General features: G+C 61.7%; 2 protein-coding genes across 4 annotated transcripts in view; both read left to right on the forward strand.

Annotated features, from left to right (window-relative positions):
• Positions 1-14,538, forward strand: part of NFIC (nuclear factor I C) — a 33,558-nt gene extending 19,020 nt beyond the window's left edge. For 2 of the 3 annotated variants that reach the window (XM_061355746.1, XM_061355744.1), the window contains exons 3-11: positions 5,818-5,889; positions 6,041-6,115; positions 6,241-6,364; positions 6,554-6,678; positions 7,942-8,070; positions 8,189-8,373; positions 9,830-9,989; positions 11,392-11,477; positions 13,011-14,538. In XM_061355746.1, coding sequence (XP_061211730.1) covers positions 5,818-5,889; positions 6,041-6,115; positions 6,241-6,364; positions 6,554-6,678; positions 7,942-8,070; positions 8,189-8,373; positions 9,830-9,989; positions 11,392-11,477; positions 13,011-13,028 — 974 coding nt within the window. In that variant the 3' untranslated portion in view covers positions 13,029-14,538. The remainder of the gene's footprint in view (positions 1-5,817; positions 5,890-6,040; positions 6,116-6,240; positions 6,365-6,553; positions 6,679-7,941; positions 8,071-8,188; positions 8,374-9,829; positions 9,990-11,391; positions 11,478-13,010) is intronic. The other variant, XM_061355745.1, reaches the window with a different exon arrangement.
• Positions 1-15,515, forward strand: part of HMG20B (high mobility group 20B) — a 132,034-nt gene that overhangs the window by 73,066 nt on the left and 43,453 nt on the right. The gene's annotated exons all lie outside the window — the stretch shown is intronic.

Below are 15,515 nucleotides of genomic sequence, written 5' to 3' on the forward strand. Positions count from 1 at the left end.
ATCCCTAAACACCCATCCCTAAACACCCATCCCTAAACACCCATCCCTAAACACCCATCCCTGCATCTCCATCCCTGCATCTTCATTCTTGAATCCTAATCCTGATCCAGCTGGGGGGCAGCAGGAGCTGTAAAGAGGCTGGCTGGGCTCAGTGGTGTCCCCTCCCACTCTTTGGGGTGCTCTAGAGCTGGTGGGGACCCCGCAGCTGAAGGGGGTTTGGGGACAAGGCTCTGCCCTGAAGTAAGCTCCCCCTGGTAGTGCCTAGAGTGGGAGCAGATGGGTACTCGGGGTGAGTAGGTGGCAGGTCCCAGGGTGGCATCGCTGCTGGCCCTGACGCTGTGTGGATGGCACCAGGGGGAGGCAGGGACCTCCACCATGCTGCCAGCATCTGCGTCCCCCTGCCTTGGCAGCCCCTTATCTCCCCTCACCAGCCTTGCTGAGGCAGATGGCACCAATCTGCCAGGGAGCCCGTGCCAGGGCTTTGGGTCCGGATGTGCCAAGCGTCTGCGTGGTCCCTCCAGATGGAAGGGCAGGAATTCCCTCCAGCAGCGCTGTTCTGCCAGCCCCCCAAGCCAGTATTTATGGGCAGGAGCACAAAGAGATTGATGGGGTGCACTGTACTTGGTTGGAAGGGACCTTAAAGATCATGCAAGTCACAACCCCCTGCCAGGGCAGGGACCCCTTCCACTGGAGCAGCTTGCTCCAAGCCCCTGTGTCCAACCTGGCCTTGAGCACTGCCAGGGATGGGGCAGCCACAGCTTCTCTGGGCACCCTGTGCCAGCGCCTCAGCACCCTCACAGGGAAGAGCTTCTGCCTCAGAGCTCAGCTCAGTCTCCCCTCGGGCAGGTTCAAGCCATTCCCCTTGGCCTGTCCCTACAGGCCCTTGTCCCAAGCCCCTCTCCAGGTTTCTTGTGTATTTCCACTCTACAGGCAGGGCCCAAAATCAATACACACAAGATTATCCACAGGGAATCCACAGGGGCTGCATCCCTGCCCTGGAGAGGTGGGGTGGAAAAGGGCTCACCAGGGTGCTGTGACCGCAGCCATCCCCATCCCCTGCAGCATCCCTGTGCCCTGGACGTGGCTGCAACTAGGTTGGTTTTGGCACATGGTAGCTCTGTGGATGGTGTGCCGGTGACCTTGGGGAGGTCAGGGCTTCCCCGGCTTCCCCGCAGTGCGCCGGGCCGGCACTGTGCCGGAGCCGAGCCAGAGCCAGGCAGCTTCCCCGCAGTGCCACCAGTGAAGCGAGTTCTCCATGTCTCAGCCCCGGTGCCACGTCCACAGTGCTAGGGCTGGGGGGGGAAAGCGTTCCCTGCACCCAGTGGGTAAAACACAAGGGAGCTCCATTGTGCCAGCACCCTCCGTTCCCTCCCCCGGTGCCTGCCCCATGGCCACAGTTGCTGTCCTGGCCGGGTGCCCAGCTCCTGCCGCGCTGGCAGGGGACAGCTGGGGTGGCAGATGCCACTGCAGGACCTGGGAGGACAGTGTGCCCCCGAGCTGAGCTGGGGGTTTGGGGTCCTTCAACCTGCTCCTGCCCTCTCCCTCAGCCTTGTGCAGCCTCCGAGCTTGGCCAAGGGGAGGGAGATTCCCACCATGCTCTGGGAGGGATGCCTGCGGTCAGTGGGGGCAGAGAGGGGGGTCTGTGGGACTCTGCGGGGGGGCTGGCTGTGCCATGGGGCTGTGCCATGGGACTGTGTAGTGCTGCAGGACTATGCCATGACACAGGGCTGCGTCGTGGGGCTGTGCCGTGGAGCCATGTAATGGAATGCTGTAGGACCCTGCCATGCCATGGGGCAGTGCTGTGCCGTGGGGCAGGGCAGGGGCAGTGGTTCCAGCAGCACAGGGCCAGGCCTGGAACCCTCTGACTGCACCTGAAGAGCTGAGGTGTCCCCCGACATCCCTTCTCCTTCCTCCTGCCCCCTGCCTTCCTCCTGCCTTACCTTCCATTTCCTTCCCTCCCTCCCTGTCATCTCTTTTTCTCTTTCCTCGGTTTAATTTTCTTCTTTCTTTTGTTCTTTTTCCTTCCTTCTCTTCCTCATTTCTTCTCATTTTATCCTTTTCCCTTTCCCTTTCTCTCCACTTTCATTTCTTCCTCCCTTTCTAGTTACCCTCCTCACCCTTCCCTCCCTCCCTTTCTCCGCCTTTCCTGTCCCTCATCCCCTCCTGCATCTGCACCCCTAGGCCCCCCTCTCCATGGCAAAGGCACAAAGTGCCAGCACCCCAGAGGGGGTGTCTCACGGAGGATGTGGGGGTTTCAGCCATCCCTTTGTCCATCCTGCTCCTGTCCCTTTGTTCGCTGCCATCTGTGCTCGGCAGGCGCCGGCAGCCCTGGATGAGGCCCAGGCCTGGCAGGGCTGAGCGAGGGGGTGACCAGGCCCCATGTGTTCCCCCCCCGGCCGCTGCCGCCAGGGTCAGCCGAGGACAAATGCTCTGGCTCAGCCTCCCGGGCCGGCTGCAGGCTGGGACGTGGCAGCGGGTGCATGGTGTGACCCCCCCGCCACCCTGGGGGCCATCTGCAGCCAGGACCTTCCCGGGGCTCAGGGTGGGAAGCAGGAGCTGGCTGCGAGTGGGCTGAGACCCTGCAAACTCATCTCAGGCCCCGGGAGCACCGCGGTCGTCCGGGGAAGGAGGGGGGATGGAGGGGAAGTGGGGGCTGTCGGGAGCACGGCAGAGGGGTCTGGTGCTCCCGGCGTGCTGGCTGAGCTGGGATTTAGCTGGAACAGAGTGTTTCTCTGGGGATTATCTAAAGGAGGTTTACACAAGTGGCACTGGTGCGGGTTTTATGTAAGGGCCATGGGGCCACTGTGGGGTGGGGGGTGATGGGGGTCTTGCAGGGAGAGACTGGGAATCACAGACACCCCCCCGCAGCTGCTGCCACGCAGCAGCACTCAGGCTCCCTCAGGTCTCCAAGTGCCTCCAGTCCTTGACCAGGACTGGAGACGCTCGGAAACCGGGAGCAGGAGCATCCTTCTGGGCCCTACTGATGCTCCCTGTAGGGAAGGGCCAGGCAGAGGCATGGAGGGGGGAGCTGTCCTGGATTAACACCATCGCAGGATCCCGCCCCAGCCCCCAGGGTAACTGAGGCAGCAGGGGCCGAGCCCTCTCCTCTCTCCTGGCCTCTCACTAAGAGCTGGAGGAGGAAACCCGCTGCCCTCCCCGGGGTAGGGGGGGTCCCACCAGCTGCTGCACCTGCACCCGCCAGCAGCCCCTGTGCCCATCAGTGCTGCGGCACAGAGCCAGGGCTCTTCAGCGGCCCTGGGGGCACCCAGCCTGCGTCGAACCCCCAGATCCTGCCCAGGAGCTGTTCCCATGTGCTGAGGCCCCGGGGAGAGTCTCTGTGGGGCTGGTGGCACCGTGCCGGGATCCATAATTCAATGGGTGGCACCGGTCCAGGGGCTGGGAACGCGGACAGCCCTCACCCTGCCTCAGGGCACAGACTTTGCTCTTTCCAGCAGAGATGGGATCGACCTGTTTGGGCCCCTCCATGCACTGAACCCCGCAGTCTGACATCAGGACCCAACCCATCATCCCCCAGCCCATCATTTGGGGGTGCAGAGAGTGCAAGGTTGTCCCCCACCCATGAGGCTGGGGGGCTCCCAGCCTTCTTTCACCTTCCCAATGCAACTGAAGCACTTGTTGGGTGGTGGATTTGGGGTGTCTTCCCAAAAAACATATCCCATGGAGGTGGGAGGACGGAGGCCACCATTTTAGAGTGGGCCAGCAGGCCCCAGGCAGCCCTCACATGGCGGCGAGAGCAGAGTTTGGAGGAGGCAGCCAGAAATGTGCTGGCAAGATCACCGAGCCCCAGCATGGGGGGCCCTGAGGCCGCAGCCCCCCTCCTGGCACCCACAGCCCTCCATCTGTGGGGACACGAGGGGTGCCAGGAGGGGACAGCCCTGCTGGCAGACCTCAGAGGTCCTGAGAGCCCCCAGGCGCTCCTGGGCTGCCATGGCTGGAATCAGGGGGCTCAGCTTGGGGGATGCTCCCTCGGGATCAGGGTCAGGGGATGACGGCGGTGGAAGGATGTGGGGGGCACCCAGGGGGTACCCAGGGCAAGCGAGTGGCCCTGTTGGGTGCATGGGGGCTACAGAGGACACGCTGGGGTGGCTCTGGGGGAGTAAAAGGCTGTGCCAACCGTCCTGGGAGAGCAAAGGGCAACCAGGGGTGAGGAAAGGTCCGTGTGGGGCGTCATGGGGTGAGCAGGGGCCATGTGGGGTATGTGGGGGAGAACAACGGTCCATGTGGGGCATTTGGGGCAAGCAGGGTCTGTCCCAGCACAAGCGGTCACGGGAGGTCCCATGGGCCATGTGGAGGCCCCCAGCTTCGGTGGGATTCCAACGCCCGATCCCCCCTCAGGGAGCGAGCAGGGACCGGGGCACCCCGAGGCAGTGTCGGGGAGGTCACGGGGCTGCCGCCGCCGCCTGCGCCTTGGCCTGGCTCCATCGCTAACGGCTTCCAGAGCTGCCGCCACGGCTCTTGTTGGAAGAGGCGAGGAGGGGCCATGTCCGGCCGCGTGGTGCCCATGAGTGCGGGGGGGGGTGGGCAGCCACCCCATGCCTGTGCCCCCCATGCACTCGGGCGTGCATCGGCCTTCAGAACAAGGTGGGGAAGGAAAACGGAGAGAAGGAATTGGGAGGAAACCCCTCCCGACGCACTGCCGCGGAAATCGCTGCTCCCTAAAATGGCTGCCCTGGGGAAGCCACAGGCATGGGCAACGGCAGGCATGGGGCTGGCTGGCGCTGGGCTGCGGCACTAGCGTGGGATGGCTGCCAGCGGGGAAGGGGCTGCCAGGCCGGTGTGGGCAGCAGCGGCGGAGGAGCCTCGGGAACCGGGGAGGGAGACAAAATGGCGGCGCTTGGCATTGGTGTCCAGCAGCCCCCGGGGTGTGGGGTGGGAGCGCAGTGTGTGTGTGTGAGGGGCTGGGGGCACGGGGTGAGAGGGGCAGGGAAAACCGGGGCAGAAAAGGGCAAAGTGGGCAAAGCCCAGGCAAGGCGCAGCGGGAGGGCTGGCAGCTGCGGCCGCGCTGTTTTGGCAGGGCCGTGGCCCTTTCCCGGCATCAGCCAAAGCTGGGGAAGAGGAACGCTGGAGGCCAGTGGGTGGGAGCAGGAGGAGGAGGAGGATGGGGAGGCAGGATGGAGGGTGAGGAGAGGGGGAAACGTGTGGCAGAAAGTCATGAAAGGGATGTGGGGGCTGGCGGGTGCCCTGCCCTGGGAAGGAAGGATGCTCTCAGTATGGCACAGGAACCAGAGGGCACAGTGGCCATGCCGTGCTGCACCGTGCCGTGCTGTGTCATGCCGGGGTGAGCCAGCGCCGCTGATCTCAGCGTCTGAGAGAGCTTTTTTATATCTAAAGCTCCAAGGGTGTTGAAGGAGTAGGAGCAGGCGCTGCCCCGTGCCCCACTGCCCTCTGAGGGGCTTGGAGGAGGCAGCACAAGGGGCTGTGCAGTGACAGAGGCCATGCCCGGCAATGGAGGCACTGCCCGAGCTGGGTGGCAGCAGCAGGAGGCAGGAGGGGAGGCAGGAGCAAGGCCAGGCAGCTGCCACTGCCTCAGGGCAGGACAAGGGCTGTGCGCTCCCCTCTCATGGCAGCACAAGGGTGTCCCTGTTCCTGTCCCCGCTCCTGCCCATAGCGAGGGATGCCTATGGGGGCTCTTCCCTCATGGCTGGGGACTTGCCAGCTTGGCCCTGGACCTTCTGCCAGACCGTGCCTCAGTTTCCCCACGCTGCAGAGCAGTGGGGGGGTGCCAGGGCAGGGAACCAGTGCGTACCCCAAGTTTGCACTGGTGCCTCATCCTGGTGGTATTTTTCCCTCTTGCAGATGCAGAGCAGAGCAGCAGCCCCCGGACGGGCATTGGCTCGGACCAGGAGGACAGCAAACCCATCACGCTGGGTGAGAGCAGGGCTCAAGGGGCAGCGTTACAGTGGCTTTGGGGACGCTGGCGTGCTCTCGAGCTTTACCGCAAGGCAGTGTGGAGCAGGAGGGGTGGTTCTATCCTGTCCTGCCCCCCATCCACAGAGCTCCCTTCTCTCTTCCTGCACAGATTCCACGGACTTCCAGGAAAGCTTTGTCACCTCAGGGGTGTTCAGCGTCACCGAGCTCATCCAGGTGTCCCGAAGTGAGTGCCACCATCAGGCCACCAACGCCCCCCCAAGCTGCCTGGGACTGGCAGCATCCCAGCTGTTCCCCATCCCAGATGTGGGCTGACCCCCCCAATGCCCTGATCCCTCTCTCTCCCTGCAGCACCGGTGGTGACAGGCACGGGTCCAAACTTCTCTCTTGGGGAGCTCCAGGGCCACCTGGCCTATGACCTGAACCCCTCCAGCACTGGCATGCGGAGGACACTGCCCAGCACCTCTTCCAGCGGGTACGTGATCTTGGGACCAGGCTGGCGGGGTATTGGGTGATGCTGAGGCAATGATGGGGTGATCCTGGGGGTGATGCCAGGGTCAACCCGAGCCTGGCCATGGGCCACTGCCCATCTCACTGTGGTGGAGGCACAGGACAGGTTGTGTCCTGCCGCAGGCTGGAGCTGATTCCTCCCCTACCCACCCAGGAGCAAACGGCACAAGTCGGGGTCCATGGAGGACGACATCGACACCAGCCCGGGGGGCGAGTACTACACCTCCTCCAACTCCCCCACCAGCAGCAGCCGCAACTGGACAGAAGACATGGAAGGGGGTAAGGACTTCCCTACAGGCGCCTCCCTATAGGTGCCCCCCTGCTGCTATGGGGCCCCGGCAGCCAGGTCACTACTGTCTGTCCTCCCCTTTGAGCCTGGGGTTGCTTTAGGGTGCTCAGCTGTCTGGAGCGGTCATGAGGTTGCTGTAGATCCCCCCCCCAAGACACAGGCTCTCTGTAGGCTCAGCCCAGTGTCCCAGCCCCACAGCAGGCTCTCCCAGCCCCACGGCGGCTGCTTCTGCTGCGGGCAGCAGCTCTGTTGCTTTCTTGGCATTTTTTCTGTTGGTTTTTTTTTTCCTCTTTCCTGTCTAGACAGCCCCAATTAGCTGTTCATTAAGAAAAGGGGGGGGGCTGGGCTAATTAAATCGATGCTGCGGGGCTGGCAAGGCAGCTCCCACACCCCGGGGTGCCTTTGCAGGCCAGGGAGTGCTCATCTTCCCCCCTCTTTGGCTCTTATCCTGCTTCCCTGCACCCCAAACAGTGGGACAGAATCCATCCCAGCCCCACCCCAGCGCCGCCAGAGCCTGGGGGGTGCCTGGTTTTGGGGGACAGGAGGCAATTTGGGGAGACCGAGTCCTGCCCCAGGAGGGTGCCCCATAGGTGCTGGGGATAGTGACCCATCCTGCACCACCACTGTGCCCATGGGTGGGTCCTCAGAGAGATGTCACACCCTGCCCAAAGCATTCCCTGGGGGTATGCATGGCAGGTTGGACTGTGCAGAGGTGCTCCTGTCCCCTGTTGGTGGCCTGATCCGGGGCAGGAGGGAAGGGGGCAGCAATCCCATAGGGGATGTTCCAGGAAATCCTCCTAAACACCAGCTGAGAAGATGCTAAACCCATTACCAGGCCTTGGCCAAATGGCCAGAGCTAAAGCCATGGTGATGGGGGAGGGTGGGAGGCACCCACTGTCCCCTCCCTCTCTGCCCCAGCTTCCAGCACTGCCGGAGCCCCAGCCCCAGGGGTCCACTGGGGCACCTTTGGGAGCCCCCGATTTTGCCCCCTGGGTAGACATCCGCACATGCAAACACACGTGTGCACACAGGCACAGAGGTACACAGATGCCCATGCATGAGCACGTGTCTGCACATGCTACACGTGTTTATGTGCACACCTGTGGTAGGCCCACAGAGCTGCCCACATCCATGCACACCCTCACTCATGTGCACATACATGTGCACTCATGCTGAGCCTGTCCTCAGGGAGCCCCTCACCCCAGGCTCGAGCTGGGTGCCAGACTCTGACACCGCACCCTGCTTTGCCTCAGGCATCTCCCCCACTGTGAAGAAGACAGAGATGGACAAGTCCCCCTTCAACAGCCCATCACCCCAGGACTCCTCGCCCCGGCTGAGCAGCTTCACACAGCACCACCGTCCCGTCATCGCAGTGCACAGCGGTGAGTGTCCTAGCAGGGAAACCAAAGCATGGAGCCAGTGGGTGAGTAGTGTGGGGCTGGGCCAGTAGCTGGCTTCTGGTGACGCTGGGGGTCCCCCTCTTCCCATTGTCGCCTGCAGGTATCGCTCGAAGCCCGCACCCATCATCTGCACTGCATTTCCCCACCACCTCCATCCTCCCCCAGACGGCCTCCACCTACTTCCCCCACACGGCCATTCGGTACCCGCCTCATCTCAACCCGCAGGACCCACTGAAAGATCTCGTCTCACTGGCCTGTGACCCGTCCAACCAGCAGCCCGGACCGGTAAGGATGTGGCCTCATCCTTGCATCCCATCACTGAGATTGTGGTGGGGCACTGGGGTCTGCTGCATCCCCTTGAATGGGGTGATGTGTGAATGCCCCATCCCTGGTAGTGTTCAACGCCAGGTTGGACAGGGCTTGGAGCAGCCTGCTCTAGTGGAAGGTGTCCCTGCCTGTGGCAGGGGGCTGGATCTGGTTGAGCTTTAAGGTTCCTTCCAACACAAGCCATTCCATGATTTTATGATTGTCTGCCTCCGTCGCTGTCACCACCACCACAGTTGGGGGTCAGGGCGCTGTGGTGGCACTTTGGTGCCAGCAACCAGCCTGGTAGGGTGTTGGACAGGGCTGGGCAGCCATGCATTGGTTTGGGAGTGCGGCTGCAGCTGGTCGGTGTTGATAGCTTGGTTCTCTGGTGCTGGAGGGGGGAGAGGGCAGTGAGTTCTGGGGCTGAGCCATTGGCTGGGGCTGGGGGTGTCTGTGGGAGCAGGGGACATGTGACCATTGCCAAAGAGCCACCGTCTGCCAGCGTGCCAGGGAACTGATGGGCTCTGTGTGCCCCGGTTCTGGCTGATGACCCGTCACCCCTGTCCCCACTGTGCCATGTCCCCATTGGGTGTCAGGGCCACACTGAGCTGTTGTGTGCTGTCCCTCATCCCAGTACCCCACACACCCAGCACTCAGCACATCCAGCACCCCATGCACCCCATATTCCACATATCCAGCACCCCCCATAAAGCACAAAGTGCACTCAGCAGCCAGTGCCTGCAGCACCCAGTGCACCTAGCACCCCACACACCCAGCACCCAGCACACGCACTATCCTGCACACCTAGCACCCAGTGCCCCCAACATGCCATGCACCCATCACCTCACGTACCCTGCACCCTGCACCCCCACCCTGTGCTCCCTTTGTGCCTGCAGCCAGGACCTAGGAGTGGCTGCATCCCCACCCCCTGCCCTCCTGCGCCCACATTCTGCTCCACAGCCGCAGACAGTCTGGGGGAGCTCATTTGAGCTCTGCCCAGCACCCAGTGAGGCCTGATGGCAGGGTGAGGGGCACGTCTGCTCTTCTCCCCATGCAGCAGGCCAGTGCCGGGGCTAGCAGAGACTGGGTCAGGAATAGGGAGGGAGCTGGTACAGGAGCCTTCGATGCCACCACGGGGTGCCCCATCCCCTCACAGCACCCTGGCTCCGGCATGCGCTGCTATGGGGTCGGGGACATGGACCCCCCTCTAAAGCCCACCCTGACCCCCCTGCTTCTCACCCCTTCATGATTCCCCTGTGGCTGGCGCCGACTGTTCAGGGCTGCTCTGAGACCCATCAAACTTGTGCCAGCAGTGAGGGATGCTCTGTGCGGGTGCCAACCGGCACCAGGCCCTCCCAGGCCGGCTTTTGCTGGTGCTGCCCATGCTTCCTAATGGCTTGTGCTGTTTGTTTTTCTGTCTGTGTTGTATCCCCAGTTAAATGGAAGTGGTCAAGTGAAAGTGCCCAGCCACTACTTGCCCCCGCAGATGCTGGCGCCGCCACCTCCCCCTGGCATGCCCCGCTTGGCCGTCTCTCCTGACACCAAACCCACTACGACAACTACCGAGGGAGGGACGACCTCGCCGACATCACCCAGTAAGCACCCCGCGGCGCCCACCCCTCTCCCCGGCCCGGCTGGCCCCCTCCTCTTGCAGCCCCCCCAAAGCGTGTTCCTCCCTTGTCCCCGGTGCTGCTGGGGGGGACGTTGGCGGAGGTGGGCTCCCCGCAGCCGGTGAGAGGGCGGCAGCTGGCACGCCATGAGTTTGCTGGGTCTCAGGCAGGTCGGAGTGGGCAGGGTTTGGGCAGGAGGCTCTTATGTGTCCCCACCAAGCTGGGGGGGAGCTGCACTGGTCCCAGGGACCGGATGGAGCCCCGTGTCATTCTGAGCCGACGCCCTGCCCAAACCCCCCCCCCCCCCCCCATACAGGAAGGGCTTGCCAAGGGAGGCAGTTGCCTCTCCGTGCCTCAGAACGCGGTGGTGCTGCTGGTGAGGCAGGGGCCGGCTGAATGGCTGCGGTGGTGGAAGGGTGCTGGACTGTGCTGCATGGGGCTGCCGTCCTCACTCTGCCACCAGGGTCCCCAGCATGGGGTCCCTCATTTGATCAGGGGCTGCGAAGTGACTTGGGTGCAGGGCACCTGAAGAGCCCCTGGGGGACCCTTCCTTAGCAGTGGTCGCTGACAAGCTCATCCTTTAGATGGCCTCAGTGCCTTGGCCAGGAGTAGTTTGGGGTCACAAAGGGGAGACGCTGGTGTCACCCCCAGCCTGGCATCAGGGCATGTGCTGTAGTGGTGGGACACTGCTACCATCACCATGGTGTGCCATCACCATGATCGACGAGAGTGTCCCTGTCACCATCCTGCTGTATCCATGGGACTCCTGGTACCCAGAGAGGCTGCCACGTCCCTGGAGACAGGCCACAGCTGGATGGTATTGGTATGGAGGTTACATGGCATGATGTGGAGGGGAGAGCTGTGGCTGGTGTGGCCCAGCCAGTGATGGGACCGTGTTCGCAGGGAGGGACTGGGCAGTGCCAGTCTCCCCTTGGTTCAGGGAAGGATGCACACTGGGTGTCCCCAAGGAGCACAGAGGCCAGCTAGCTCTGAGCGCCCCCCCCCCCCTGCTCCTGATGGGTCTCAGGAGCTCAGCAGAGCTGAGGGTCCCACTGCTGAACCCCTGCCTACCTGGGGGTGGAGGTGGTAATGGGGTGATGTGGCCGAGTGGAGCTGGTAGCTCCTGTTGCACTTGCCCCACAGTACTGCACTGGCACCCCAAGGGTGCCCCCCAGCCAGCCATCACCACAGAGCCACCCCTCCAGGGGGCACAGACACAGAAGGCACACCATCCCTCACCTCCATGTACTGCCAGGACACCACCAGGGACATTGCCCTGCTGCCAGCTCCATGTGCCTGGGACGCCTGTCCCAGCAGTGCCAGGCAGCAGCGGGACAATGGCAATGCCACCGGCAGCCCCGTTAATGAGCTCTCGTTTGTTCCCCAGCCTACTCTGCACCAGGCACGCCCCCTGCGAACCGTTCCTTCGTGGGATTAGGACCAAGGGATCCTGGGAGTATCTATCAGGCACAGGTGAGAGCTGGGATGCTGTGGGGGGGACCCTCCTGCCTTCACCCTGGGCACCGCCGTCATAGCATCGCCATTGTGGGCATCGCTGTTGTGGGTACGGCCGTCGCAGGCATCACTGCTGTGGGTGTCTCCACTATGGCATTGCTGCAGTGGTGGGCATCGCTGCTGTGGGCATTGCTGCCATGAGCATGACCAGCACGGCACTGCCACTGTGGGCGCTACTGCTTTGGGCATTGCTGGCTTGACATTGCCGCTGTGGGTGTCCTCATTGTGTGTATTTCCATTATGGGCATTGCCACCATGGGTATCCCCACCACGGGTATTGCCACCATGGCATCCCCACCTTGGGATTGCCACCATGGGAATCCCCAGCTGGTGCCCAAGCCATGGCCACAGGTGCTTCTGGTGACTTGTGGCTACCAAATGTTCCCCATGGCAGTGGGAGGTCCCTGCCATGTCCACAGCTGGCACCACCCAGAGCATCCCTGCACGCGGGGCACTGGGGCCGTGTGTCCCTTCCCCAGGCAGACCCAGACAGCCTGCCCTTCCTGCTCCAGCCGTGGTAGGATGTGGCATGTGCCCTTCCGAGGAATCTTCACTGATGCGGGGTGTGTTTAATCGGCTGTGGGTGAGGCACCGTGGGCAGTGCCATGGGCCAGTGCTAGCACCTTGTGCCTCACTTGTGCTCCAAGTTGCACAGCCTCAGTGGTCTCCTCGAGGCAGTGTCAGGATGCAGCGGGATGGAGTGCAGATGGCGCCATGGGGGAAGTGAGGACCTGGGGGGCTGAGCCGTTCCGTGGGGCACCCAAGTGTGCTGTGCTGTGCCACAATGCTCAGGGCCCATGAGCTGGGGCACCTCAGGCATGCTGTGCAGTTGCTGGTGGCAAACACTGGGGTCTGGCTCTGGCCAGAGTGCCGTGCCTCAGTTTCTCCGAAGGACAGAGTGGGGTGGGCACCCTGAGGCTTTTGCATCCCTAAAGAGGAGACACGGGGTGCTAGGGTCCCTGCACCCCAAACCCTGTGAGGGTCACTGCCCATGTCCCTGTGCATGTGCATTCGGATGCACTCCAGGAGCCTCCCCAGGGCAGAAGGATGCTCTGCCTGAGGAAACTGAAGCACAGTGAGGACAAAACGAGTGTCCCATGTTCCCGGGAGAGGTGGCTGAGACCTGCTCTCTCTGGCCATGTGTGGTGGGGCTGGGAAGGGTTAAGGGAAGCAACGGCTCCGAGATGTCTGGTTGCCAACGGAAACCAGACATGAGGTAATCGGGAATGAACTTGAACTTGGGGCTGGAGATGGGGGGGAGAGACAACGGGAGGGTGGTAGGGGCCACCCCGCGGGGTCCCCTGTTCTGCCACCCCTCTGCTTGTCCCCAAGCAGGATGCTTTCCCTGCGGAGCATCGCATTGGCCACTGAAGAGGACGGGGGGAGAGGGGGGGCACTGAGTGAACTCGGTGCAGGATGGGGCAGTGAGGGTAGCACGGGGACAGCGTGGGGACACTGGGTAATTCCAGACTTTCTCCTCTCTCCCGGCAGTCCTGGTACCTGGGATAACCGCCGCCGTGCCGCTCCTTCGCCTCCCTTCTCTGCTTTAGGCACCCCCAGAGGAACATCCCTGAGCACCAGGCCCAGCCTTGTGGTGACGACGGAGAGCGTGGACTCACGATGACGACGACGACAACGACGACGACAAGCAAAACCCACACCCGAAGGAAAGAGCGAGGGAAAGGAAGAAGGAAAAGGGTCAAACTTTTTCAAAACGGAAAACAAAAAAACCCACACAAACAACACCCCCCCCCCCAACCCAGGAGGATCCCAACTCCCTCCCCCACCCCCGGAAAACAAAGAAACACGCACGAAAAAAAAAGAGAGAAAAAAAACACTATTCTTTGCCCCCGTTGGCCGGCGCTACGCTGAGACCTGACACAACTTGTGCCAGCAATGCTCCTGCAGCGCCTGAGCCCCAGCGGCTGCCGACTCGCTCGGTCCTGCCTCCATGTGAGTAGAATCGATCAAACCCCCTTTCGCCGTCCCCCCACCCGGCCGCACACAGACTGTCAGGGGAGCCCGGGGTGACACGGTGACGTGGTGCTGCAGTGGCTGGGCCTTGGCTTGTCATGACTTTCACAGGAGGAAGGGGGCTGGGGGTTCCCGTCTCCCCCCCTACTGTGTCCCCGTGTCTCCCACACGTGTCCCCACCCCGGGGGGGCGGGGGGAGCTGTGATGAGGGGACATGTCCGTGTGTCTGAGCTATGCATTCCTGTGGACAGGTACGGGGGGGAGGGGGGGTGCGATTGTGTTGCACATTTGTAGGAAATGCACTTTGAAGAGGGATTGGTCAAAAAAAAAAAAAAGAGAAAGAAAAAGAAAAGAAAAAAAATTACAAAAAAGGAGGAAGAGGAGGAGGAGGAGGAGGAGGACGAAGAGGAGGAAGAAACAGAGCCCCCGGCCTGGCCTTTGGCTGCTTTGGGGTTTTTTGGAATTTTTTCTTTTTTTAACGCCAAGGGCAGAGCCCCCCCCCCCGCACCCCTCAAAGCAGCCCCGCACCCCCAAACCCCCCTGCACCCCAAAGCCCCCTCTGCACCCAGCACCCTGCGCCAAGTGCCTGAACCGCTGTGGTGGAAGGGACACGGACCCAGAGAACCCCCTTAAAGATCCCCCTCACTGTGTGGGGAAGCGCTGGAGGAAGCCCCCATCCCGCGCGGGGGAGGAGGCAGATGAGGAAGACCCCCGGTGTCCCTCCGGAGCAGACTGAGGTTTCCCCCCGGCGCCGCAGGGGACAGCCCACGGGGGTGATGGAGAGAAAGCCACTGTGGGGTGTGCGGGATGGCAGCGAGGGCACCGCCAAACCCTCCCTCGGCTCCCGCGGGAAGGAAAAGGGCTGGATGGAGGAAATCCCTGGAGAGGAGAAGACATCCAAAACGAGAAGAAAAAGGAGAAAACCCGCAAGAGAACAAGAGAAAACAGCAAAAGAAGCACTTGGTGGCAACGGAGCCCTCTTTCGTTTGGGGTTATTTTTTACAGAACTGAGAAAAGCATTAAAAAAAAAAAAAAAACAACGAAAAAGAGGAGGAAAAAAAAAAAAAAACAAAACCAACAAAACGGACAAAACCCCCTGTCCATAAGTGCATGGTGCTTTACCAGGACCTGGCGACCCGGCTCGGCCCCGCCGTGCCGGCGATGCTGTGCATGGCAGAGTGTAACCGGCTCGACCTTCCCCTCAGCAACAGAGAAAAAGAGGAAAAAAAAACCAACAAAACCCAAAAAAAAAAAAAACAAAAAAAACAAAAAAAATCTGTATAAAAGAAAAAAAAGGGCGAAAACCCGAAAAAAACAGCAAGAAAAAACACAAAAAACAAACAAAAAAAAAACCAAACAAATCCATGTTTTCCTAATTTGCACGAAGTTTTCTACCACAAGATGTGCCTTTGCCTTCGGAGCCTCAGTATTACCGGGCCCGGTGCCGGGGTGCGGGAGCCACTGCATGCCCGGGGCCCCCCCCCCGCCTCCTGCATGGCTTCTTCTTGGCCGGAAAAATCCCCTTTTTCTCTCTTTTACTATTATTATTATTATTATATTGTTATTATTTTTTTTAACCCATTTTCCTCCCCTTTGGAAACGTCTTCCAGTTGATGCACCCTCTGCGCCAACACACCGGAATATGCAATAGCTCCCCCCCCACCCCCCCGCTTTGCCTCTTTTTGAGGGGGGTTCCTTCCCTTTTGAGGGGGTTCTTTTGGTTTTTGGCTTCCAGCAACCAAAGGCAGCGAGGTGGGAGGCAGCACCCCCCTAAACCCCCCCCCCGGGCCTGGACCCTGCCAGTGCTCTGGGTCTGGCCACGGCAAGATGGATGAGGATGCAGTTGGGGTCCTTCATGGCTGAGCCCTTGTGAGGTGGAGGGGCAGCATCCTGACCTCCCCCTTTTGAACTGGTTTTTAATGGGGTGCAAGGCCAAGAGGGCTGAGCCCAGCAGCTCTTGTGACAGGAATAGAACCGTGTGAATGTAGCTGTGCCCCTTCCCCCCCCCCCAAAAAAAAAGGG

The sequence above is a fragment of the Neopsephotus bourkii genome, unplaced genomic scaffold, assembly GCF_033783945.1.
Source record: "Neopsephotus bourkii isolate Nb327-2 ecotype Australia unplaced genomic scaffold, CSIRO-AGI_Nbou_v1 NB_838, whole genome shotgun sequence".
Classification (NCBI taxonomy): Eukaryota; Metazoa; Chordata; class Aves; order Psittaciformes; family Psittacidae; genus Neopsephotus; species Neopsephotus bourkii.